Here is a 24,602-nt window from a genome sequence, read left to right on the forward strand (position 1 = left end):
TAACCCGTGATTGTTCTATTGAAACCCAGAAAAAGAGGACCATCAACTGAAATATCTTTGTATGTGGCTGTTAACTAAAACTATGGCTACCATTTGCATTGTTGTAATATAATTTCAGGCTGATTTAAGGCGCACGAAAGGCTGGCAAAATTGAGGCAAGCATGCTTGACACCCCCGTCCCCCCCCCCTCCCCCTTTGCCAGTGCTATTTTGCTTTTTTAGCCAGTCATGCTTTGCACCCAGAGCTTGTAGCGCCATGTATCCTATTGGGAAAGTAAAGGTGCAAGGAGCAGAAGACTTTTAGTCAAAAAGACCAGAGTCAGTAAATGCGTCTCTTGAGACATATTGTACTCGACAGATAAGAAAAGGCAGAAGCCAGGCAGCAATGGGGACAGGGAGCTCTAGCTGGCCATGACGTGGTACGCTGTAAAAATTATGTTTGTTTTCAGCCTTAATATTATGTTGAAGCTGACCTTGCTTCTGCGCATTGCTTACCATTGGCTCTGTGTTTTGTAACTCACATTTACTTTCTTTCTATTTGCTGGCTTTATTTGTTTTAGGCTGTACAATTTATCTTTATCCCTCCCATAGGGCATAACCCATAGGGCATAACCTGTTTATGTATTGTATCACGAGGGCTCGCTTTGAATGCCCAGCATACGCTTCCCGTATGCTGGGCATTCAAAGACGGAGGTCAAATATCAGATTTTGTCTTTTGATGGAGCTTTTCTTTCTCTACTTCGAAGTGAGAGTATTTATATGACAGCCTGGTGCTGTCAAAGGAAAGGTTTTTTCTAGCACATAACAAAAGTTGAATGTCTGTAAACGGAGTGTGCAAATATTTCAGAATGTCAGAATTAGGAAAACACAAATTAACACATTTTTGTATAATACCAAAGTGTGCTAGAAACAAATATTTGAATTACTATCAAAACAAATCAATACACTAGGTGATGCCATTTTCCACACCTTTTCATTTGTACACTGTATAGTTATATCAGTCAAACTGAATGCATGGCCATTTCAATTGAAAATGTGTTGTTTGTAATGGCAGTGCACTACCACAGTATGTATAATCCACGCTACGACACTCTATTTACTCTATGCCCCTCCACTTTACAACACTCCAGGCCACTCTACGACACTGTACTCCCCTCTATGCCACTCTGCTTCACTCTATGTCAGTCCCCTTCACACTGTGCCACTCCACTCTATCCCACTCCACTCAACTCTACTCCACACTAACCCACTCCTCTCTACGACACTCTGACACTATGACACTCTACTCCACTTTGACACTCTATTGAACACAATTCCACAACACTTTGCCATTTTATGACATTCTACTCTATACCACGTTACTCTACACCACTCCACTCTACTTCACGACACTCCTCTCTACTCAACTTTGCTCCACTAAACTATTCCATGACACTCTACTCTACTACTCTCCACTCTACGATACTCCACGACACTCCACATGATCCAACTCCACTCTGTGACACTCTATTCTACGCCACTCTATACGCCACTAATTTTTAGCAATGCTAAACAGCAGCCATGCTATTACACATTGGCAAAGTCAATAACTCTTGCATGGGGTAGACCTTTTGAATTTACCAATACTTGTTAAAGCCCTGTAGTAATTATTACAGGTTGTGAAACTGTCGTATGCTTGTAGGGATTCTGCAAAGCCAGTGGAACAAGCCAGTCGGTGCTGTTGTATGACAGATTCTTCTGGTGCATGGAGGATTTTCTATTTGCAAAATAGGGACATTTAAAATCGTAAACAATAATTACATTTACAATGGTTATATTTGCTATCATCCAGGACTGCTGATGCTGGGGCAGGGAGGGACAGAGTGATACAGAAGAAATAAGCGTTTTCTCCTGGGTGTAAATGTATGCAACTGGCCAATCAGCAAATCTGAAGGCTGCAAGTGAGCCGAGTGTCATGGAGTCGTTTGACAATTGTGACAAAGAATTCTTCCCGTTGCTATGTAATGAAAGGCTGTTGCCTGCTGAGTTCTGGAGTGCGTCTTTCTAATGCACATATAAAAAACATTTTGCACCAGATTGAGTCTGATTGCATATTTATTACTAAAAATTATGTATTTTGAAAGCAGCTGTTTCAACTTGAACACTTGGGCCCTGGTTACAAGAATCCGCGTTATTTGTCGCACCTGGTAAATAATGATACCACATAGATTGCTATTTATATGGTGAACTAAATAGCAGTTATTATGAGTTTCTGGGGAATAACACATTTTCCTGTTTAACACACCAACAATTCACATGGTACTTTAAATGCCTATTCTTTCCCCCTGTTCACTTTCGGCAGGTTTGACCTTCCAAGATTTAACGAAGGTTGAGATATTTAAGGAGTCCATAATTATCTGATGTGTTAAATAAAACGAACTCTTAATTACCACATGTGGGTTACACGTGTGTCGGGATTAACCTCCTAGCTCGTAATCAGGGGCTAAATCTTTTTGCACATTTCCCGAACTACCTTATAATAAATGAAAGTTAAACATAACTAAAGAGTACCCTTCCCGTTCATTCTTTGCTTCTCTTTTAAGGTTATGTTTTATATACAACTACCAGGAGGTGAAATGCCAACTAATTACGTACAGAATCTTTGGTTATTTTAAGCCACCTCTCTGACCCCGACCTCAGCCTTAGGATCACAGTTCCTACTCTTTTTCATGCACTTCGACTGCTGACTGCGGCGGTGGTAGCACAGTTGCACGAGCAGCTGGTTCTTTCAGGTCACCATCCATTTATGACGAAACGAGCTGCTGCCTGCATTTGTTGTGCCCTTGGCACCAGTCCGATGAGGTGAATTGAGGACGTTGACCGCGCACTTCTTATTGGATGAGGAAATCTTGGCTCCCTCTCAGATTCTTTCCCTTCCAAAGAGCACACAGCGCCGCGATTGGAAAAACAAAGTTTAACATTTGAATGCTGGTTAATGCCCAACCTTTTATATTTACCTGAACATATTGAATGTTAAAGTCTTGCGATAATTAAACCCCGCCTTCTCTGCAGTGCACTCGGCTGCATGTCACAGGACCTCAGCAACAGAAGCTCTCTGGCTGAGAAGGTCTACAAATCCTTCGGTTTTATCTCCGGGATCCCGAAATCTAGCGCTTTTGGATAAATGTTGATCTGGGATTCAGCGTGGCGCAAAGGGTTGGCACTTCTGTCTAGAGTCTGGTAGGGCCTGTTCTTGAGGCGTCCTCTCTCCGAATTCTTCCAGGTGCCCCCGTGCTGTTCTGGCACACATCCCGTTGGCCTCACCCAGGCTGCACCTCCATTCCATCATGGCTGCTGGCCCTCAGTGCATCCCCTGGGCAGGGGTCGGGCTCCTCTTTGTCCTCCTGTCCCTTTCCTGCCCTGCTGAAGGAGGGAAGCTGCTGGTGATCCCTCAGGATTTTAGTCACTGGCTCAATGTGCGTCCCTTGGTGGAAGCGCTGCGGCATCGAGGGCACGACATTGTTGTTGTGGTGTCGGAGACCAACATCCTGGTTGGGCCATCGAATGACTACACCTTGAAAACCTACTCTGTGCCCTACACTCGGGAACAACTGGAGTCAAATATCAGTTCAATGAGCCAACCTGTTTTTAGCGAGAAGTCCCTTCTGGAAAAGATCCAGGTTCGGAATAAGGAGGCGGCCTTTTGGTCTGCGATGCTGGTCTCCAACTGTCGGTACTTCCTGGCTGACCACGAGCTCATCCAGTATCTGCGGGAGAGTCAGTTTGATGTGCTGCTCATCGATGCGGTCTCCTCTTGCGGTCAGATAGTAGCGGAGTACCTGTCCACACCTTCCGTCTCCTACATGAGAGCAATCCCATGCGGCTACCACTATGAGACTGTTCGGTGCCCCAACCCTATATCCTACATTCCCAGGTTTTTTACAGCTTATACCGACCGCATGACGTTTTTTCAGAGAATTACCAACCTGATGACCAGCTGGTATATCAGCTGGCTTTGCCATACCATCTACTCACGGTATGAGGACCTGGCGTCTCAGTTTCTTCAAAAGGAAGTGACCTCACAGGATCTCTTAGGTCGGACCTCAATCTGGCTTCTTGGATATGATTTTGTCTTTGAGTTCCCCCAGCCAGTGATGCCCAACATGGTTCTTATTGGTGGGATCACCTGCGCAGAGAGGAAGCCTCTCTCAGAGGTATGATACTTTTTGCTCTGATTGTTTTAATGTGGGGGCGTGGAGAGAGCGGGAACCCTGAGATGAGGGCAGAGGGGAGGGATGCTGCGTGGGAGTCCCAAGCTTACAAAGGTGGCGTTTTGGAAGGGTGAGTGTCAAGGGCAACAAAAGGAATGGAGAGTGGATGCCAGGACGAAGGAGCATGCTGAATGGACGTTTTCCCAGTTTCATTGGCCTGGAACCCATGAAGGTGAGTAGAGCACAGTGGCATTTCGCGAGGAGTGCAGTCGCTGGGTCGAGCCATCATAAGCCGCATCATCCCATTTGTGGCGCAGTGGGCAAGTTGGAAACTGTGAAACCAGGAGACATGGTTTTGATTCCCACGCTACGGAACTGTGTTCTCTTAGGCAATCACTTTTAAAATATATTTCTCTGCTTCTATTTATCGTAAAGATTGGCAGTACTGTGAATCAGGATACATGCTTGACAGCAAGTGTGTTGGTCTAGGACCCAGCAATCATTAATGATAACCCTGCGGGAACAGCACCCCGTCTCCGGGGGTTCTGACTGACAAGGGGTAGAGAGGGAAGTCACAAGCCATACGACAAGCCTTCTGTGCATTACAGTCTTGGCTCTCCTTCTTGACTAAGTTGATGATGTGAACATCATGTTTTCTTGATGCCTTTGTCTGTCATTTGGTAAGAACTTTAAAGTGGTCTCAGGAAACGGGCACCAGTTGCATGTTCTGGAGACAGGACAGCCCCCAAGAGCAGGTTTCATTCGGACAATATATTTTCATGGCTAAATGGTAGCTAGTTGACTGGTAATGCACACAAGGACCTTTACTGAACTTAATTAAGGAAACCTCATGACACATTGTTTAGTCTCAAGCAGAAGCTTTGCTCTTACGTTATCTCTAGTCGACGTTTACCGACCATTCCATTTGTTGCGCATCTCCAGATAGGAGAGATGCGCTTGTTCCTCAGACTGCTTTGTCCTCCTTGGGGAGCAGCAAGTGGGACATTTGGCATTCCCCACTAGCTAGGTGAGGGAGAGACGACGAAAATGTGGGGCAGTCATGCAAAAATCAGGAAGAATGACCAGACCATGGTGTGCTTCACACACACTGTGCTGTTCAGCACCTACCTCTCCTCTCGCCCTCCCTGAATCACCCACCTTAATGAGCAGCCCCACTCTGAATCCTGGATTCTCTGTAGCCTCTTAATTACTTTGTAGGATGTGCAAAGGTGTATATTGATGGCCTTGTCTAGAAAGGAGAGAACTAACCTGATGGTGGCTTGCAACAGTTGCGGGAACCCTAATTGGAGAAGACTTGACATAGGCATCTCCTCACATATAATGTTCTCTTCATGATTTGGCTCACTTTAGGTATAAGCGAAAGTTCCACAGCCGTGGTCACCCCTAGATTACTTAATTGGAGTGTGGGGTTAGCTTTTGGGCACAATCTTTGGATGGGTGGTAAGCGGTCCTTTTACCACAGGCTAGAACCGCGTAAATAAATGTTCCATTGATCTATGACCCATAGTTCTACTATTTGTTCTGTGACTCTTGTTGAATGAAGTTATATTGTCCGTTGATACGGTATTTGATTTGTTGAGAAGCGAGCCAGACTTGAGAGTGGCTGACAAGGATGGGGTAGACTAATGTATGGTTTGGTGATGGATTGTATTAGATAATGGCTGCCTAGATTCTGTTAAGGGGTTAGTTTGAAGCGTGATGTGCATGGAAGCACAGTGCGGTTTGTTTTGTTCCACTAGGGTGTACACTTGTCTGTTGCTAAGCTTCAGGTGGTATGTTTCTAGATATTTATTTCCATTATGTTTCTTTGGTGCCACTTCAAGTAGCACCAAAAGCACATAAACCGGTAGATTTTAAGTATGTTATATTTTAGTTACTTTCTTCAGAATTATAGTTACGCAGAATGGTAACAGCATGTAGCTGTGTCCGTCTGGGTGACCAGTTGACAAACCTGCTCTTAGAGCAGGCTGCTTTGAGTCCCCTTGTGTCAGACAGTCTGCCGAAAGGATCAATTATAACTTGTAACTACTAACCTGTGATTGTTCTATTGAAATCCTGAAAGAGAGGATGGCCAACAGATGTATTTTTATCTGTTGCTGCTAACTATTTCTAGTGCTACTGTTTGCATTGTTTTAATATCATCTCAGGCTGCTTTAAGGCGCATGAAACGCTGGCAAAATTATGACAAATCATGTCTGATCCCCCCTCCCCCCTACTGTTAGTGCTATTTTGCTTTTTTACCCAACAATGCGTTGCATCCCTGGGAGTTAACTCCACATACCCCATGGGAAAAGTAAAGGTGCAAGGAGAAGAATGTTAGCCAACAAGAGCAAAGTGAGTAAATGTGTCTCTTGTGAGATATTACACCACTCGATGGATAAGGAAAGGCCGAGGCCAGGCAATATGGGGACTTGCGGCCATCACACGTTTTATGCTGTAAAAACGATCTGTTTGTGCCTACCAGAAAACATAGCTGTCTGATTACTAAAGACTTTTTGGGGCCAGTCTGAAAGCTGACCTAAGAATGCATCCTGCCCATTGCTTACCATTGGCTATGTGGTTTGTAACTCACATTTGCTTGTTTTCTATTTGCTAGCTTTATTTGAGGCAGGGGCGACTCCTTTGCTAAGGCGGAGGAGTGTTGCCCCACTGCTCTCAGAGCAGGAAAAGTAAAATGATTTCATTATTATTATCATTTTATTTGTCGTTGCTGCGGGGCTGGGTTAGGGCGGGGCAGGGCTGGTGGCACAGGGAGGAGGAGTGGTTCATGCACTTAAGTGCACATGACGGTGTGTGGTCGGTTATCTTGGGCTGGCCTAACAGTCATGTGCACTTAGCATGTTCTCCACCGGACTGTAATACACATACTGGTTGGAGAACATGCACATGCTTCCAGTCCCCATGTGAGCTTAGAACCACAGTGCTCAGACCAATCGCAACGCTGCATTGCAGCGTTGTGATTGGCTTAGGGGAGCCTGTGTGCTTCCTCCTGCAGGGACTCGCCAGAGAAGTGGAGAGACTATGGTGGAGAGACAGCAGCCGTGAGGAGGTAAGTGTTTTTTTGTATTTACCCTCAATTCCTCCCCTTCCCCCCTTCTCCCCCCTCCCCCCCGCCCCCGGTCACCCTCCCCTTGCCCTGCCACTAGGGTGACCAACTGGCATTGGTGCAAATTCAGGACGCGGAGTGTAAAAATTCAGGACAAAGGGTCAAAATTCAGGACACAAATTCAGGACAGGAGGTCAAAATTCAGGACAAAACTTCACGACAATTGGATACGTTTTACAGACACATCAGAGGTCGCGCAATAGTATAGAAGTAAGCCCAGCCATATCCAAACATATTCAACAATTTGCAAACCTATCCATCATGTATCCTTCCATCTATCATTTCACTCATCCATCCCCTCATCCATCCTTTCACTCATCCATCCATTATCCATCCATCCACCCTTTCAACCTATCCATCTGTACACTCATCCATCCACTCTTCTACCCATCCATCCATTCACTCATCCATCCAGCCATTTACCCTTTCACCCATCCAGCCATCCTTTCACTTACTCATCCATCCATCCACCCAGTCACTCATCCTTCCACCCTTCTACTCTATCAGTCATCCATCCATCCTCCCTTTCTCTCTCCATCGACCCTTTCACTTAGCAATCCAACCTTCCATCCATCCACCCACCCACCCACCCATCCATCTACTAATCCACTCATGAATCTATCCATTGACCCTATCATTCACCCATCCTTTCTCTCATCCATTTATCCTTTCTCTCCTCCACTCATCTATTTATCCTTTTGTCCATCTACCCTCCCTTTCACTCACTCATCCATCCTTACATCCACCCTTTCACTCATTTATCCATCCATTCAACCTTGCATTTATCAATTCATCAATCCATCCATCATTTCACTTATCCATCCACCCACTCACTCATCATCCACCTTTTCACTCATCTATCCTTCCACTCATCCATCCACCCTTTTACTCATCCAGCTACCCTTCCACCCATACATCCAGCCAATTACCTTTTCTCTCTTCCATCCTTCCACTCACTAATCAATCCATCCATCCTCTCTCATTATCCATCTATTCAATCTTTCATTCATCCATTCACCCTTTCACTAATTCATCCAGCCATCCACTCATCCCTTCACTTACTCACTCACCCACCTTTTCATATTAATTTTTAGCAGAGCCTTTTTGACAAGAGGCCCATCAAGAACTTCACCCTCGCTGCATGAGCCATTCCAGGACTGGGACAGAAGCCACCCAGGGCAGAGACAGGACCCACCACAGGAGGGGGACAGGAGCCATCACAGGCGGGGGGGGGGGCAGGTGGGGGGACAGGAGCCATCACTGGGGCGGGAAGGAGCCATCACAGGAGGGGGAACAGGATCCACCAGGGTGGGCACAGGGGTGGGCATGCAGTATTCTAGTATAATCTTGGTCTCTTCCGGGGTGAGGTAGGGCTCCTCACCCCCTCCTGGACAAGACAACGAGAAGACATGCTCTTTCCAAAATGTTAGTTTTGCCATCCCCCGCTGTGATGTACAGTACTTACAGGAGATGCTCCAAGAGAACTGATTTAACTGATTGTCCTCCATACTTTGTTAATTAGTGTGGGTACGATTGTGCCATTTCGTAATTTTATTACATTAAGACTGCATGTTAGAAGAACCGAGGTTTGTTTACAATTTAGTGACAGTATTTAAGCTCTGTGAAGAGAACCAGTGCTGCACCGTGTAATCAGGGCCGGTTCTAGGATGTTTGGGGCCCTGGGCAGAAATGAAATGTGTGAAGCCCTCCTAAATCGCAGAGACATGGTGCATTCAGGGCTGTTTGCATCTGAATAGATGCCCCTGCTCCTGAAGCTGCCGCCCCTCCCTCTCAGTCACCTTCAATCACCTCTTAACAGCTCATCAAGGGCTGGAGGTGTGAGGGTTGCCATCCCGCTGTGCCTCTCCAATGCTGCGGGGTATCTGAGCTTTGCATCAGAGTCAAGAAGGGAGGAGGGTGGAAGCTGTGCCGGCTTCAGGGTAGTGCAACTGGTGCCCGAGGTTAAAATTACGGACAAATGGCGTCCGTTAAAGAATGCTTCACGGACAGAGGGCCGAAATTACGGACTGTCCGTAAAATTTACGGACGGTTGGTCACCCTACCTGCCACCCCGTTCCCTGCCAGCCGCCACTGGTTTGAGATGTTCGGCGTTGTCCCTCCCATAAACCATAAATAAAACATAACCTGTTTACTGGCTTCTTTTATGAGTACTCGCTTGTACTAGAAACAAATATTTTAATACAATTAAAACAAATCAATACACTAGGTGATGCCATTTCCACACATTTTAATGTGTGCTGTATAGTTTTATCAGTAAATCAAATGTAATGGTATTTTCAATTGAAAATATGTTGTCTGTAATGGCAGTGCACTACCATACCATGCATACTCCCCTCTACGACTCTCTACTTCACTCTATGCCCCTGCAGGTTACAACACTCTACTCTTCACTATGCCACTTTACACCACTCCACACTTCAACTCCACTACACACTATTCTACGGCCCTCTACTCCACACAACTCCGATCTGTGCCACTCCACTCTACGCCATTTGACTCTACTCTACAATACTCCAGTCTGACCCTACACTCTGACCCTCCATTCTGACACTCCTCTCTATCCTACTCCACTCTACGACACTCTGTTCCACTCTACTGCACACAAATCAACTCTACACCACTCCACTCTGCGCCACTTCACTCTGCACCATTCCACTCCACGACACTCCACAGCACTGCACTCTACTCCACAACACTCTACTCAACTCCACTTTGCTTCACTCCATTCTGTTCCACTTCAGTCTATTCCACAACACTCCACTCTACTACATTACACTCTGACACTCCTCTCTTCAACACTCTTTGATAGTCCACAACACTTCTCTAGACTCTATACCACTCCACAACCTCCACTCCGTGACACTACACTCTGCTACACTGTCCTCTTTGCCATTAACTCTTAGCCATGCGGAACAGTAGCCACACTGTTGCACAACAAGGCTTAAACACATTGGCTTAGGCGATAGCTCTTGCATAGGGGATACCTATTGGATTTGGCAATACTTGTTAAAGCCTTTTAGGTATAATTACAGGTTGTGAAACTATGCAGTAGCATGTGCTTGCAAGAATTATGCAAAGCCGAAGGAACAAGTCAGTCATGCTGGTGTATGACAGATTCTTCTAGTGCATGGGTGAATTTGTTTGCAAAATAGGGGCATTTAAAACGTAAACCTGGATTACATTTGAAATGGTGTATTTGCTATCATCCAGAACTGTGATGCTGAGGGAGGGACAGAGAGACCGAGTAGAAACAAGCCTTCTCTCCTGGGTGTCCTGCTACCTGGAAGAAGTGTAAATGTATGCAACTGGCCAATCAGCAAATCTGAAGGCTGCAAGTGAGCCGAGTGTCATGGAGTCATTTGACAAATGTGACAAAGAATTCTTCCCGTTGCTATGTAATGAAAGGCTGTTGCCTGCTGAGTTCTGGATGTGCATCTTTCTCTTGCACTTATAAAAAAAGGTTTGCACCAGATTAAGTATGATTGTATATTTATTACTAGTACTAGTAGTAAAAGTATATTTTTTGAAAGCAGCTGTTTTAAATCAAACACTAGTGCCCTGATTACCAGTATAGGTTCTATTTGCACCACCTGGAAAATAACGTTACCACGGTGTTCATTATTTATCTGGTGCCATAAATATAACCTATTACGGGTTTCTTGGACATAACGTGCAGATTTTTATGTTTAACACACACAAATCTGCATAATAAGGAAAATGCTGTAAGCTTTTCTCCTGTTAAATTTCAGCAGGTTTTACCTCCTAAAATGTAACGAAGGTTGAGGTATTTAACGCATCTGATAATGATCAGATGAGTTAAGTGACGCGCAACTCATAATTCCAAACCTTGCGTAAACAGGGGTTTACACATGGGTCGAGATTAACTTCCCAGCTCATAATCGGGGCCTGCATCTTTTTGCACATTTTCCGGACTACCTTCTAATAAACAGAACTTAAACATAACTAAAGAGTACGCATCCCATCCATAAGTTTGTTACAAGTGTTTTTCATTTAAGGTGTGTGCGTCATATTTTATATGCAGTTACCTGAAGGTGGAAAGACAACTAATTAGTTACAGAATCTTTGGTTATTTTAAGCCACCTCTCTGACCCCGACCCCAGCAGATAGGATCACAGTTCTTATTCTTTTTCATGCACTTCGACTGCTGACTGCGGCGGTGGTAGCACAGTTCCACGAGCAGCTCGTTCTTTCAGGTCACCATCCATTCATGACGAAACGAGCTGCTGCCTGCATTTGTTGTGCCCTTGGCACCAGTCCGATGAGGTGAATTGAGGACGTTGACCGCGCACTTCTTATTGGATGAGGAAATCTTGGCTCCCTCTATTAGATCCTTTCCCTTCCAAAGAGTACACCAAGATAGCGACTGTAAAACGAAGTTCAACATTTGAATGCTAGTTAATACTCAACCCTTTATATTTACCTGAACGTATTGAATGTTAAAGTCTTGCGATAATTAAACCCCGCCTTCTCTGAGGTGCACTCGGCTGGATGTCACAGGACCTCAGCAACAGAAGCTTTCTGGCTGAGAAGTTTTAAAAATCCTTCAGTTTTGTCTCCGGAATGCCAAAACGAAGCGCGTTAGCATAAATGGTGACCTGGAATTAAGCGTGGTGCAAGGACTTGGCACTTCTGTCTAGAGTCTGGTAGGGCCTGTTCTTGAGGCGTCCTCTCTCCGGGTTCTTCCAGGTGCCCCCGGGCTGCCCTCGCATTGATCCTGTTGGCTTCACCCAGGCTGCACCTCCATTCCATCATGGCTGCTGGCCCTCAGTGCATCTCCTGCGCAGGGGTCGGGCTACTCTTTCTCCTTTGTCCCTTTCCTGCTGATTTTAGTCACTGGCTCAATGTACGTCCCTTGGTGGAAGCGCTGCGGCATCGTGGGCACGACATTGCTGTAGTGGTGTCGGAGACCAACATCCTGGTTGGGCCGTCGAATGACTACACCTTGAAAACCTACTCTGTGCCCTTGACTGTAGCAACTGGAGTCAGATATCAGTTCAATGAGCCAACCTGTTTTTAGCAAGAAGTCCCTTCTGGAAAACATCCTAATTCAGTTTAAGGCGATGACCTCCTAGTCTGCGATGCTGGTCTCCAACTGTCAGTACTTCCTGGCTGACCATGAGCTCATACAGTATCTGCGTGAGAGTCAGTTTGATGTGCTGCTCATCGATGCGGTCACCTCTTGCGGTCAGATAGTAGCAGAGTACCTGTCCACTCCGTCTGTCTCCTACATGAGAGCAATCCCATGCGGCTCCCGCTATGAGACTGTTCGGTGCCCCTATCCTATATCCTACATTCCCAGGTTTTTTACAGCTTATACAGACCACATGATGTTTTTCCAGAGAATTAGAAAGCTGATGACCAGCAGGTATCTCACCTGGCTTTGCCATGCCATCTAATCACCGTATTAGCACCTGGCGTCGCAGTTTCTTCAAAGGGAGGTGATCTCACGGGCTCTCTTAAACCGGGCCTCCGTTTGGCTTCTAGGGTATGATTTTGTTTTTGAGTACCCCCAGCCGGTGATTACCTGTGCAGAGAGGAAGCCTCTCTCAGAAGTATGATACTTTTTGCTCTGATTATTTTAATGTAGGGGAAATGGAGTGAGATGGCTGTGATGCACCATCTAGAACCCTGGGGAGGATGCAGAGGGAAGGGAGAGGAGCGTGGGAGACCCAAGCTTACAAATTTGGTGTTAAGGGAGTGTGAGTGTGAAAGGCAGCAAAAGGAATGAAGAGCGGATGAGGCGCGGGAGGAGCATGATGAGTGGACGGTTTTCCAGTTTCATTGGCCAGGAACCCATGAAGATGAGCAGGGCGCTGTGGCATTTTACAAGGACTGCAGCCCATGGGCCAAGCCATCTTAAACCACCTCATTCTATTTGTGGTGTAGTGGACAGGTTGGAAACTGGAACCAGGAGACATGGTTTTGATTCCCTTGCAACCGAATTGTATCCTCTCAGAGGGAACAAAAGACAAACTCCCACTTGACATTTATTTCTTCTTTTGTGCTAATATAGTGCTGTGTGTTCTGACCTAGTAAACATTAAACAACATACATAGTTTGTACAATTGCATTTAATATTTTCTGGCTTAGTTAGCTCATTCAATAAATATTCTGATCTCACATAAATATTTTACAATATTTGTCATATAATTTCATGAACAATTAGTATAGACACAGATTTGCAAACCACTTCACATGAAAAATACTTGATGCCCATCCTTCACTCACTCATACATACATCAAACACACATGCATCTCAGAACCTCCACACATACACAGAAAAGCTCCAGCAGCGACCATCCCCGACGCCCGATATGATCTTTGTGCTACAGCGATGACCGCACTCTACGCCCGCACCGCTTTTCCTGCTACAGGGACCATCCGCGACACACTCCCTGTTCTGCAAACTGGACTCTTTGAACTAGACTTTGAGAAGATACATTTTTAACTAGGACTAACCTGGTCCCTGAATCAGGCCCACTCTCCATCACGGTCAGCCTGAACTTGTGATTTCCCTCAGTCTAGCACGACCAAATGACCGCGAGTGGCACTCTGTGCTTATAGGCGTTATACTTACCTAAACCTTTATCTTTGAAATTGAATATCTTCGGTTATCCTGATTGTATTTTTGTTGTTTTGATCTCAAATTGTTTATTAAATTATAATCTGTGTTTTTAAATTGGTTTGGGATTTTTCTCATATTGTGTTTTCACTTTGTTACTGTTAGTGTGCCGCATAAATAATTTACACATGGTCTCTAAGTTAAGCCTGACTGACTTTGTGCCAGGCTACCAGAGGGTTAAGCACATGTTAATTTAGTGACTTTTGTGTTTTACCCTGACAGGGCTTGTTGCTTTTTTTGTTTTGTGTTTTTTTGTTTAAATATGTTTTTATTAATTTAGTCTCCAATCACAGTACAACACTCTGAAATATCCTTTCACACCATTCAAATATAGATAAGAAATATGTTCTCGAGGATATGTAGCATTCTAAAATAACAAAGGGAACAGTGCATTTCTACAACATTGTGTCTTATGCATATCGTATTGTACTGAAGCTTATACTGATCAATCTTATCAGTAAAGAACATCACAACATAACATTAACTACCCAATCCCCCACCCCCCCCCCTGATTCACATAAGGAAAAACACTGTACTGATGTTACAATTACAAGCCAAATACTGAGTATGACTAGGAATGTTTTACACTGCGTCCTGAGTGTGCAAGGCCTAGAGGCTGGCTCCCTCTTCAGAGTTGCCTTCTTCATTGCTATGTTCTTCTGGTACTGAAGATGAACGATCCTCCCTCCCCGTGTACCTCCGTAATCATGGCATACCAAACCTTTGCGTCCTCTTCTAATTTATCATCCTTCCGGACCCACCTCATCCGTATTAGCTCATCCGTCACCCATTCCCCTAGATCACCAATCCACTGCTTCACTGTAGGGGGCCTCCAACTGACCGATATCCTCCTTTTAGCCAAAACCAACCCCAACTCAAGGAGTCTTCTGATGAGGATTTTATGGGAGACGGTGTTGAAGGCCACGGAAAGGTCGAGCAAGATGAGGGCTGCCATTTCTCTTTAGTCAAGAATGATTTGAATGTCGTTGGTGGCTGCAATGAGTTATGTTTTGGTGCTGTGGTGCTTTCTGTATCCTGATTGAGTGTTGTCTAGAAGATGGTGAAGTTCGAGGTGGGTTGTGAGTTACTTGTCGATGGCTTTCTCAGTCACTTTGGCTGGATAGGGGAGCAGGGAGATCTCTCTGCAGAGCACAACACAGTCACTGATTGCACACAGTGAGATCCAGCCCAAAACAACTAACAGTTCAGATCAGTACATTCTCCTAAAGGCCCACAGTGCCAGCACTCACCTACAGTGGACTGCTCCTCGCTGTGTGCAATCAGTGACTGACTGTGTCATACACTGCAGAAAGATCTAGGAGAACAAGTAGGTACTTGTTACCTGAGTCAAGGAATTGTAGTGCATTATCAACCGGTTTAAGACGGGTAGACTTATTGCTGCAGCTCTTTTCAGTCCCTAATGGCGATCATTGAGGAGGCTGTTGGCCTGGATATGCAGAGCGAGTTAGGAGGCTACATGATAAGCTGCAATCACCTCAGCAAGAAAGGGAGCGTTGGAGAAAGGCCGGAAATTGTTTAGGTCCCTGGTGTCCGCTGATGCTTTTCTTTGGAGGTGGGCTCATTTTCAGACAGTAGGAGAAAGTACCTTCAGTAAGTGAGGAGTTCTCCAGAGTGTCCCAGTAAAGCAGATGTTTGGCAAGCAAGCTCCATCTTGATGTAACCAGGCAGAACATTATTGAAGTAATTTGATGATTTAACTTTGGAGATGATATTGAGAAGCTCTGTTTCCGTAATTTCATCAAAATGAGACCAGGTTCACTGTACCTTATCGATAAACTTTTGGTCATTTTCGAGCTTTCATCCGGGTTTTTCTTTCATCGTAAAGATTTTTTTGCGAACCAAAGAAGTAAAGGTTTCGGCCTTTTTTTCTTATTTTTTTAGACCAGCAAATTCCTTGATGAGGTCCATAAAGCAGCTGTTGTATTCATTGGGTAAAGTCTTAATGTCTGTCAGAGGTCTGTGAAAGAGAAGGGGGTGAAGAGTGGGAGAAATCTACAAAGAGTTCTCGAAATTAGAACATTAATGACATGTCATTCACAGTCCTCGCCTCTAATGGAAACCGTACAACGCCACCAATAGCAACACAAAGCTAATGTTACTTTCAATAATTTAGCACATGAAAAAGTGGGAGCACAAAGAAGCCATGTCCAACAAAAGGATAGCCATGGCCACTGGCTTGCCTAGAGGGTCATAACATGTGTTTACATGTTGCAATCAGACGTGACAGACAGTAGTGTGGGGCTGCCTATTCGAGCAATGGAGGTGGTATGTTTGTGCTGTAAGTCTATTAATTCTAGGCTATTCTGCAAACTGATTAGCACCCATCCAGTTGGGCCTACATCCTGGCACAGTTAAGCACTAAAAATATGAGCACCCTGCTCCTGAACTGGAGGGGGGTATCGGGGCATCTAGGCGCAATGCAAAGCTTTTCCCACTTTACATACGTGCTGCACAGTGCAGCATGCGCATGGAAAGTCGGAAAAGCACGGAGAAATGAAAGCATTTCTCCTGTTAGCGCCTCCTATGAATGGGCTCTAACATTTGGTGCAAAACCATGTTTGCAAATATTTGTAAAAATGGTTTTGCATCAAAGGGCATGGGTGGTTGCATCAGAACGCCCATGTACCACCCATGTAATGCCCCCTCAGCGCAAAGTAATGCAAAGCAGTGCTTCGCGATGCTTTGTTCTACTTATGAGGTGCTTTCCAGCGCAAAACAAGATTGCGCTGGAAAGAAAATATCAACAAAAACAATTTGCGCTGGTCAGCGTCACTTTTGTGACGCTAAACCAGCGCAAAAGGTTTGAAAATCTCCCCTCTATATATTTTTTGTAAATGTTGGAGACCCCTGACCTACTCTATCCTGCTCATTCTCTGGAGATGACACGAAAATTTGGAAGCCAAATGATATATTAGCCCCCCAAAAAATAGAGCAACATGCATTCCCTCTTTAGCTAGCCTAAAATGACACCTATTCATAAAGCACATACCCAATACATAACGTTCACTACACTGCAATTGCCTACTTCAAAAAGTCTCCTTAAGCCTGTAAGTCTGTCTTCACCCTCAGTTGTTCCCTACCACTGGGATGTCATCTGCTCTTAACTTCGAAAACCTGACATCGCCCCTCCCATCACTAGCATGTCATCCTCCAAGCAGACCTCCAGAAAAATGCACTTTAACACAATAAATCTTAATGTGCTCGTATCAATTAGTTTCTTTATTATTTACACCTCGCCGCCCCCTCCCACTCATAAACCTTGCCTTGGCTGATGAGTTGTTTGCTTCAGGCTGGTGAAAGGACTTGCTAAGCTCTCTCGGGTCATATGAGTGCACAGACCACGGAGTTTCTTGATAAGAAGCTGTGGAGGCGGTACCTCTCCACAAAGGACTTTGTAGTTAGAAAGCAAAGTGCACTAGATTGAGGGATTAGGTCCTCTGTAGCTTGCATGTTTGCACTAGCCTGCTAAGATTTCAAAATCCTGCGGTAGGAACTTGTAGTTCCAGGACTAAATACAAAAGCATATTTTGTGCAGCAGAGACTATTGGTTGTCTCTGAGGTGAGATTTGTCGTGACTGCCTCTGGACTTGGTGCCTTTCTGACTTTTCCGGTCAGTCTTGCTCAGGATCTTTCAGCGATCAGCAAAGATTCCCTCCACTGGCCATGTCTGCCTTCTGGGCTGCTATCGGCTTTCTTCTCTTGACCCTCTGTGCCCCCTGCGAGGGCGGGAAGCTGCTGGTTGTGCCCCAGGATGGAAGCCATTGGTTCAGCATGCGGCCGGTGGTGGACGAGCTGCATCAGCGAGGACATGAGATCGTTCTGGTGGTGCCAGAGATCAGCATGCACATAGGGACATCGCACAAGTACACAGTGAAGACCTTCCCTGTGCCCTACGGAAAGGAGTTTTTTGAATCTCAGCTCAAGCTCATGAGTGATTATCTTTTTGCCGAAGAAGCTCTCCTAGAAAAGTTTATCAATCTCTATCAACGGATTTCAAATGCAACTGAGATTATGACGCTCGCCTGCCGTCAGTTTCTGGAATACCAAGAGTTGATCCAGTACTTGAAAGTGAGCCAGTTTGATGCTTTGTTCATTGATCCAGTTTTCCCATGTGGGCTGATACTGGCAGAATATTTGGATATACCGCCGATCTTTTTCATGAGACTTCTTCCATGTGGTCTCAACCATGAGTCAACTCGGTGTCCGGCCCCAGCTTCATAGGTCCCAAGCTTGTTCACAGGCTACACTGACCGGATGGATTTTTTCCAGCGGGTGAAGAACATGTTGATGACCATACCCGATATGTTGCTTTGCCGTGTCCTGTATTCTCCTTTTGAGAGTCTGGCCTTACATTTTCTCCGGAGAGAGGTCACTGCCCAGCAGCTCTTTGGGCGAGCCTCCATTTGGTTGATGAGACATGACTTTGTCTTCGAATTCCCTCGACCAGTGATGCCCAACATGGTTTTTATTGGAGGCATCCACTGCGGCCAGCGGAAGCCTCTGTCTCTGGTGGGTGACTCTTTCAAATACCAAGATGGTTACTAAGTTGGCTGTGGCCTATCTCCTGCAGTCTTTGCAGTGGTTTATAACAGTCATTACCATGCAATACCCATATCACGCATCCAATACCATGCAGATGCCTTTACCTCACATACCGTCACAGCGAGAATTTAAGTATTTCGTAGGTAAGTGTATGTATGTATATTAGGGAAAGGGCGTTTTTAGGGTTTAGGAGTGGGTAAGGGTGTTTAAGTGCCATGGTTATTTTTAGGGTTTAGGGTAGTTGTGGCTATTTTGGTGGCAAGGGTATTTTTGGGGTTTAAGGTCGGTAAAGGAATTTGGGTGGCAAGGGTGTTTTTGGGGTTAAGGTGGGTAAGGGTATTTTTAGGGTTTAGGGTCGGTAACCTTATTTGGGTGGTAAGGGTGTGTTTAGGGTGGGTTACGGTATTTGGGTGAAAGGAGCGTTTTAGGGTTTAGAGTAGGTAAGGGTATTAGGGTGGCAAGGGCATTTTTAGGGTTTAGGGTGGGCGAGGGAACTTGGGTGGTAAGGGTATTTTTAGGGTTTAGGGTGGCAAAAGGTATTTTGGTGGCCAGGCGATTTTTAGGGTTAACGGTGGGTACGGGTATTTAGGTGGCAATGGTGTTTTAGGGTTTAGGGTGGGTAGGGGCATTTGGGTAACAAGGCTGTTTTTTTTTGGGGTGGGTAAGGTATATGGTGACGGGTAATTGTAGGTTTTAGGGTGGATGATGGTATTAGGGTAGCAAGGGTGTTTTTGGGTTTAGGTGGTTAGGTGGCAAGGGTGTTCTTAGGGTTATGGGTGGGTAAAGGTAATTGGGTAGGAAGAGTATTTTTAGGGTTTAGGGTGGGTGATATTTGGTTGGCAAAGATTTTTTAGGGTTTAAGGTCGATGGGGTTATTAGGATGGCAAAATATGTTTAGGGTGAGTGAGTTTAGGGGTCGATAAGAATATATATATATATATATATATATATATATATATATATATATATATATATATATATATATATATCCTACTGGCGGTAGCCAGTAGGTATATATAGTTAGGACCTAGTTTCCATAGGAAATCCCCAACATTCTATTGGGAATAACTTTGGCGCTGGTTGATGAATCTTCGCGAATTTCTCAAAGAAGATGGCTCGCTCCGCTCCTTCCCTGAAAGTTTGGGGGGGATTCGTCAAGTGGGGGCTGAGAAAAAAGGGGGGTCCCAAAACGTGTTTTCCCCATGTTAATTTCCATAGGACCATTAGACTCAGCTACAGCTTGAACCGCTGAAGGGAATTACACCAAACTTGTCAAAATGGTAGTGTCTGGTATGCAGATCACGCTTTTGGTAAAATAGTGTAAATCCCTCCAGTGGTTCCTGAGAAAATTAGAAGAGAAATCAATTATATATCTATAAGCGCGCACCCCGCGATTTTTCGCGATTTTTTTTTGGGGGGAGGGGGGCTTGGGGGGGGGGGCTTGGGGGGCTTCTCTCTTTCATTTTAATGTTTTTAATTTAATTTCGAGGGTGCCCACCCCTCGTTTTGCACCCCGAGATCACCGCCGCCGGCCGAGCTGCCTTAAGATGGCCGCTGCCTGGTTGTGGGCGGGGCCGGGAGGACGTGGTTTTCGCTTCCCCCTGCCTGGGGGAAGCCTTTGATGTGGCCGTCCTGTCTCCCGTGCCGAGGGGAGACCAGGTGATGCCCTTCTACGGCGAAAGTAATCACCTTGAAGTGGCAGGTAAGTTTTACAATCTGGGCACCTGCTTTTGTTGCTTCCCCCAGCAGCGAGACCTGCCGCCGGCACTTTTGGATTCAGCTGAAGCGCACGCACTGTATCGTTTTGATTATATGCAACCTTTGCGGACAGGGTGCCAGCCGTGCGGTTGAAGGCACTTCTTGAGAAGTCTTACATGTGGCACTGAGGGGGAGAACCTTGATTTATTTATTTTTCCCAGTTATATAGCGTGAAATCGACCCGAAGGTATTGGAGCGCTAGCGCTGTACACGAGCAACACAAAAAACACTGTATAATGCATTTTCGTTTTTTTTGACGGCCTGCTTTCCGCATTAAAGTTTGTGCGCAGGCAGGACCGGGCCTGGTAGGAGCATGAAAATAACAGTAGTAGGAAGCCATCTCCATCTAAGAGGTGACGCCGCAGCCGAGCTCAGTTTACACTTTTAATTTCCTTCGCCGCCGAGCTCGTTTACATTGTTAATTTCCTTGCTCAAACAAGCCGCTGCACAGTGTCATTGCATTTGGTGGCCCACGCTGCAAATTAAATATGTTGTCTTTATAGCATTTTGCTAATTACTTATACGAGTCTTGTCATTTATGACAACATGTAATTTATTTAAAAATGGAAGTCCAGCGGCGGTGATTGGTGACGAGTTAAACAGCGCCGAGCAGGCTGAGCTTTTAGCACTCATTACTGGCAGGCATGCAGGAGGACACGGGACAGCGGCGGGTGGTGTCGGCGGTTTTGGGGAGTGGGTGGGGTACTTTTACTTACCCCATCAGGCCGGGCTTTTCTCTTCCTGCTAAACTGCCACGTATGGGATCTCATTGCTTCTTGCTATCTTAGCTAGCGCCAAGAAGCCTTTTTTGGCATTCGAGCGCTTTAGAAGAACACCTAATATGATACATATAAAGAAAGTGTGACCAATGACAAAGAATTCAATGAAAAGAAGGCAACGGCAACGAGGAGGGATAAATGAGGGAATGTGGAAAACGGAGAAAACGAAAGATAGTAGTGTAAAGAAGAGAAAAAAACAAGAGAGAGAGAGGGAATAGAGTAAGAATTTTGGACAGAGAGAGGGATGGACATGAAAAAGGAGACAGTAGGAGTGAGAAGTGGGAGAGACAGGGTCGAGGAGTGTAGAGACAAGACACAGGAAGAACATTTGAAAGAGAAGGTGAGGATGAGAAGGAGAGACAATGTTGAGATGAACAGAGGTGAAAGAAAACAGACCGGACAAGTAACAGAGTGGCGTGATAAGAGGAAAGAGTCGGAAAAAAGCGCACCGAGAGATCAGACACGAAGAGGATGAGACAGAAAGAGGTGAGAAGCTTTGGATAATTAGGCCGACATTAGAGAAGCATGGAGTAACAGGCGCCACAAAGAGGGGAAACCCCGCCAGGGGAGACAGGTAGGAGCAGACAGAGGTGGTGACGACTGGAGAAGAGGGAGGAAGGCTTGGTACAGCAGGATTTGCAGACATTCAGGGGAATGGGAGGGGTGTAGAACTGGGGTACCCCTTAAATTCTTGTTTGTTGTTTTTTATAGCACATGCTTCACTCTGCAGGATTTTCAGAGCGTTGAACATAGTTAGTGTGAAAACACCAGGCAGAAGTCAACCAACTGTTAACTGGACACAGAGCAGAGAAAATACTACTTACATTACAGCTAGTGTTTGAGGAACGCATGTGGGTTCGTTGCAGTGATATAAATGGTGGATAATAGGGCATTAGGTTAGTTCAATGCAGTGTATGCTGGATATCGGTCTTCCAGTACACATTGACAACAACTAGGCAGTTGTGCATTAACTGGTAGACGTGACACAGCAGATAACATATAGCCGTCCAAGATATGTATACAGGTGCGACAGCCTGGTACGGAGCCCAAAGTACCAAGTGCCAACACCAAGAAATAAGGACGTGATTAGAATAAAGCAGCCTTTTGAGTGGGAAACAATTAGTCATACATTGATGACTGGATTGCAAACAATCCAGAGCACAAAGACAGCAGAATATGTGAGTGGGTAGCGTAAAGTACAATACTTTACGTAGGCCCCATGGGCCAAAGGAGCCATAGATTAAATATTAGACATAATGTCACATATACATGCAGCAGCTTCAGGTGTAGGTAAGGTAGAGCCTAGGATGAAGCAACAATTGCCAAGTACCGACATCAATAAATCAATCTATGAATCAACTAGAGCAGCAGTGCATGTGAGGCATGCGTATTCATGCAAGAGGGACGTATGAGCAAAGACTAGAGTAAAGGTTCAAAAGCATAGGAAAATGCAAGAGGACAGAGTAAGACAAAACAACGCGGAATAGGGCATAATTGGTGAAAAGAGGCCTCAGAGGCTCGAGATTATTGGTAAAGGAATGGTAATGGGAGATGGTTGAGCCCAGAAATGGGGGAGGTTTGGTACACACAGAGCTCTGTTCCCCAGCAGCGACTGGACTGGCGAAGACAGCGGCATGTACCAACTTGTGTCTGTGGGGTGGACGAGTTCCCCATCTATATGTGCAAGAGAGGGAATCTCACACTTGTCAGAGTTCAGCCTACTCTAAACTTCACATGAAAGTTGCCAAAGAACTCCATGTGTGTGCTGTTCTGTGGGGCTGGTGCATACAGGCCTGAGGCTTACAATACAGACACCTACTGATGCCTCTTTGATTATGTTCTGAATTCAGTGGAGTAGTGGCAAAAAAGCCATTACGATTGGTTACTTTTTGCTTTTGGGGATATATGTTAGTGTCTTTGAAAGAATAAAAGTGCTGTGATTTTTTTACATATAGAATTGTTTTAATCGAAGTGACATTCCTTAGTCCCAGCACCACAGCGTACATTTTCAAACTAATACGAGTAAGGTTTTTGTGTCTGAATATAGACTGCTTTATAGGTCTCATAGATCTCATTTCAGTACATATTAGGAGGGTGGTTGAAATTCAGGATCACCCCTAACAACAACTAAATTAGTACACACTTTGAGTCTTGATATATTCCATTTTGTGCTGTTAGTTTATAGCAGTGAAGGAGTCCTCCTGCAGGATTACAGCTGGTGTGGTAGCTTTGGAAGAACGTTTATTGAAAACACTGCAAGACATTTATGTAAAAAAAGAAATTGGCAAAATATTTGGGGAGACAGTCTATCAAGCACGCAGTAATAACTTAGACACTGTCCACAATGTCCACAGAAGTAGCAGTTTGAGTATGCCCCCCCCCCAGTAGATATTTTTGCACTAATATTTTAATCATAACCCTGTTCCTGTTTAGTTTAAGGGCTCTGTCCCTCCGCCTACCTCCCTCTCCCTATCCCTCTGTCCCTCTCTCTCTCTACCTCTCACCCTCCCTCTACTTCCCTCTCCCTTTCCCTCCTCTACCTCCCTCTCCTTCTACCTCCCTCTACCTCTCCCTCCCTCTACCTCTCTGTCCCTCCCTCTCTGTCCCTCCCTCTCCCTCCCTTTCCCTTTCCCTCTATCTCTCTGTTCCTCCCTCTACCCCCTCTCCATTTTCCTCCCTCTACCTCTCTGTCCCTCCCTCTCCCTCTAATTCCCTCTCCCTCCCTCTCTATCTCCACCTACCTCTCCCACTCTGTACTTCCCTCTCCCTTTCCCTCCCTCTCCCTCTCCCTTTCCCTCCCTCTCCCTCTCTTTCCCTCTCCCACTCTCTCCCTCTCCCTCTAGTTCCCTCTCCCTCTGTCTCTACCTACCTCTCCCACTCTGTCCCTCCCTGTACCTCCATCTCCCTCTACCTCTCTGTCCCTCCCTCTCCCTCTACCTTTCTGTCCCTCCACCTCTCTGTCCCCCCTCTCCCTCTACCTCTCTGTCCCCCCTCTCCCTTTCCCTCCCTCTAACTCTCTCCCTCCCTCTCCCTTTACCTCCCTCCCCCTCCCTTTACATCCTTCCCTCTACCTCTTTGTCCCTCCCTCTCCCTCCTCTACCTCCCTCTCTGTCTACCTTCCCCTACCTCTCCCTCTCTGTGCCTCCCTCTCTCTCTCTGTCCCTCCCTTGCCGTCCCTCTCACACTCCCTCTCTCTCTACCTCCCTCTACCTCGCTGTCCCTCCCTCTCCATCTACCTCTGTCCCTCCACCTCCCTCTGTCCCATGCCTCACTCCCAATTTATAAAGCAAGAATTCTTCCATAAATCAAAAGTTACAAACAGACTTTGTAATGCCATAACTCTCGTGACGGCTTTCTATATATATTCACTGAAAAAACCATAGGTTTTAGGCCTTATATAGTTAGGAATTAGCATTTAAAAAACCTTTGAAATTCACTGAAAAAAACATAGGTTTTAGGCCTTATATAGTTAGGAATTAGCATATATATATAGATAGATATATATATTAGCTTTTAAAAAAC

At 45.5% G+C, this 24,602-nt stretch overlaps 1 protein-coding gene across 8 annotated transcripts in view; it reads left to right on the top strand.

The window, feature by feature from the left end:
* The window catches only part of LOC147731260 (UDP-glucuronosyltransferase 1A5-like), a 629,871-nt gene that overhangs the window by 538,845 nt on the left and 66,424 nt on the right, over positions 1 to 24,602 (top strand). The window contains exon 1 of one of the 8 annotated variants that reach the window (XM_086956276.1): positions 2,712 to 4,192. The exons of the other annotated variants lie outside the window; for them this stretch is intronic. Coding sequence (XP_086812402.1) covers positions 3,326 to 4,192 — 867 coding nt within the window. The 5' untranslated portion in view covers positions 2,712 to 3,325. Of the gene's footprint in view, positions 1 to 2,711; positions 4,193 to 24,602 lie in introns of those variants that run through there. 8 annotated transcript variants of the gene reach the window in all.

Source organism: Lissotriton vulgaris, chromosome 2_1, assembly GCF_964263255.1.
Source record: "Lissotriton vulgaris chromosome 2_1, aLisVul1.2, whole genome shotgun sequence".
Taxonomy (NCBI): domain Eukaryota; kingdom Metazoa; phylum Chordata; class Amphibia; order Caudata; family Salamandridae; genus Lissotriton; species Lissotriton vulgaris.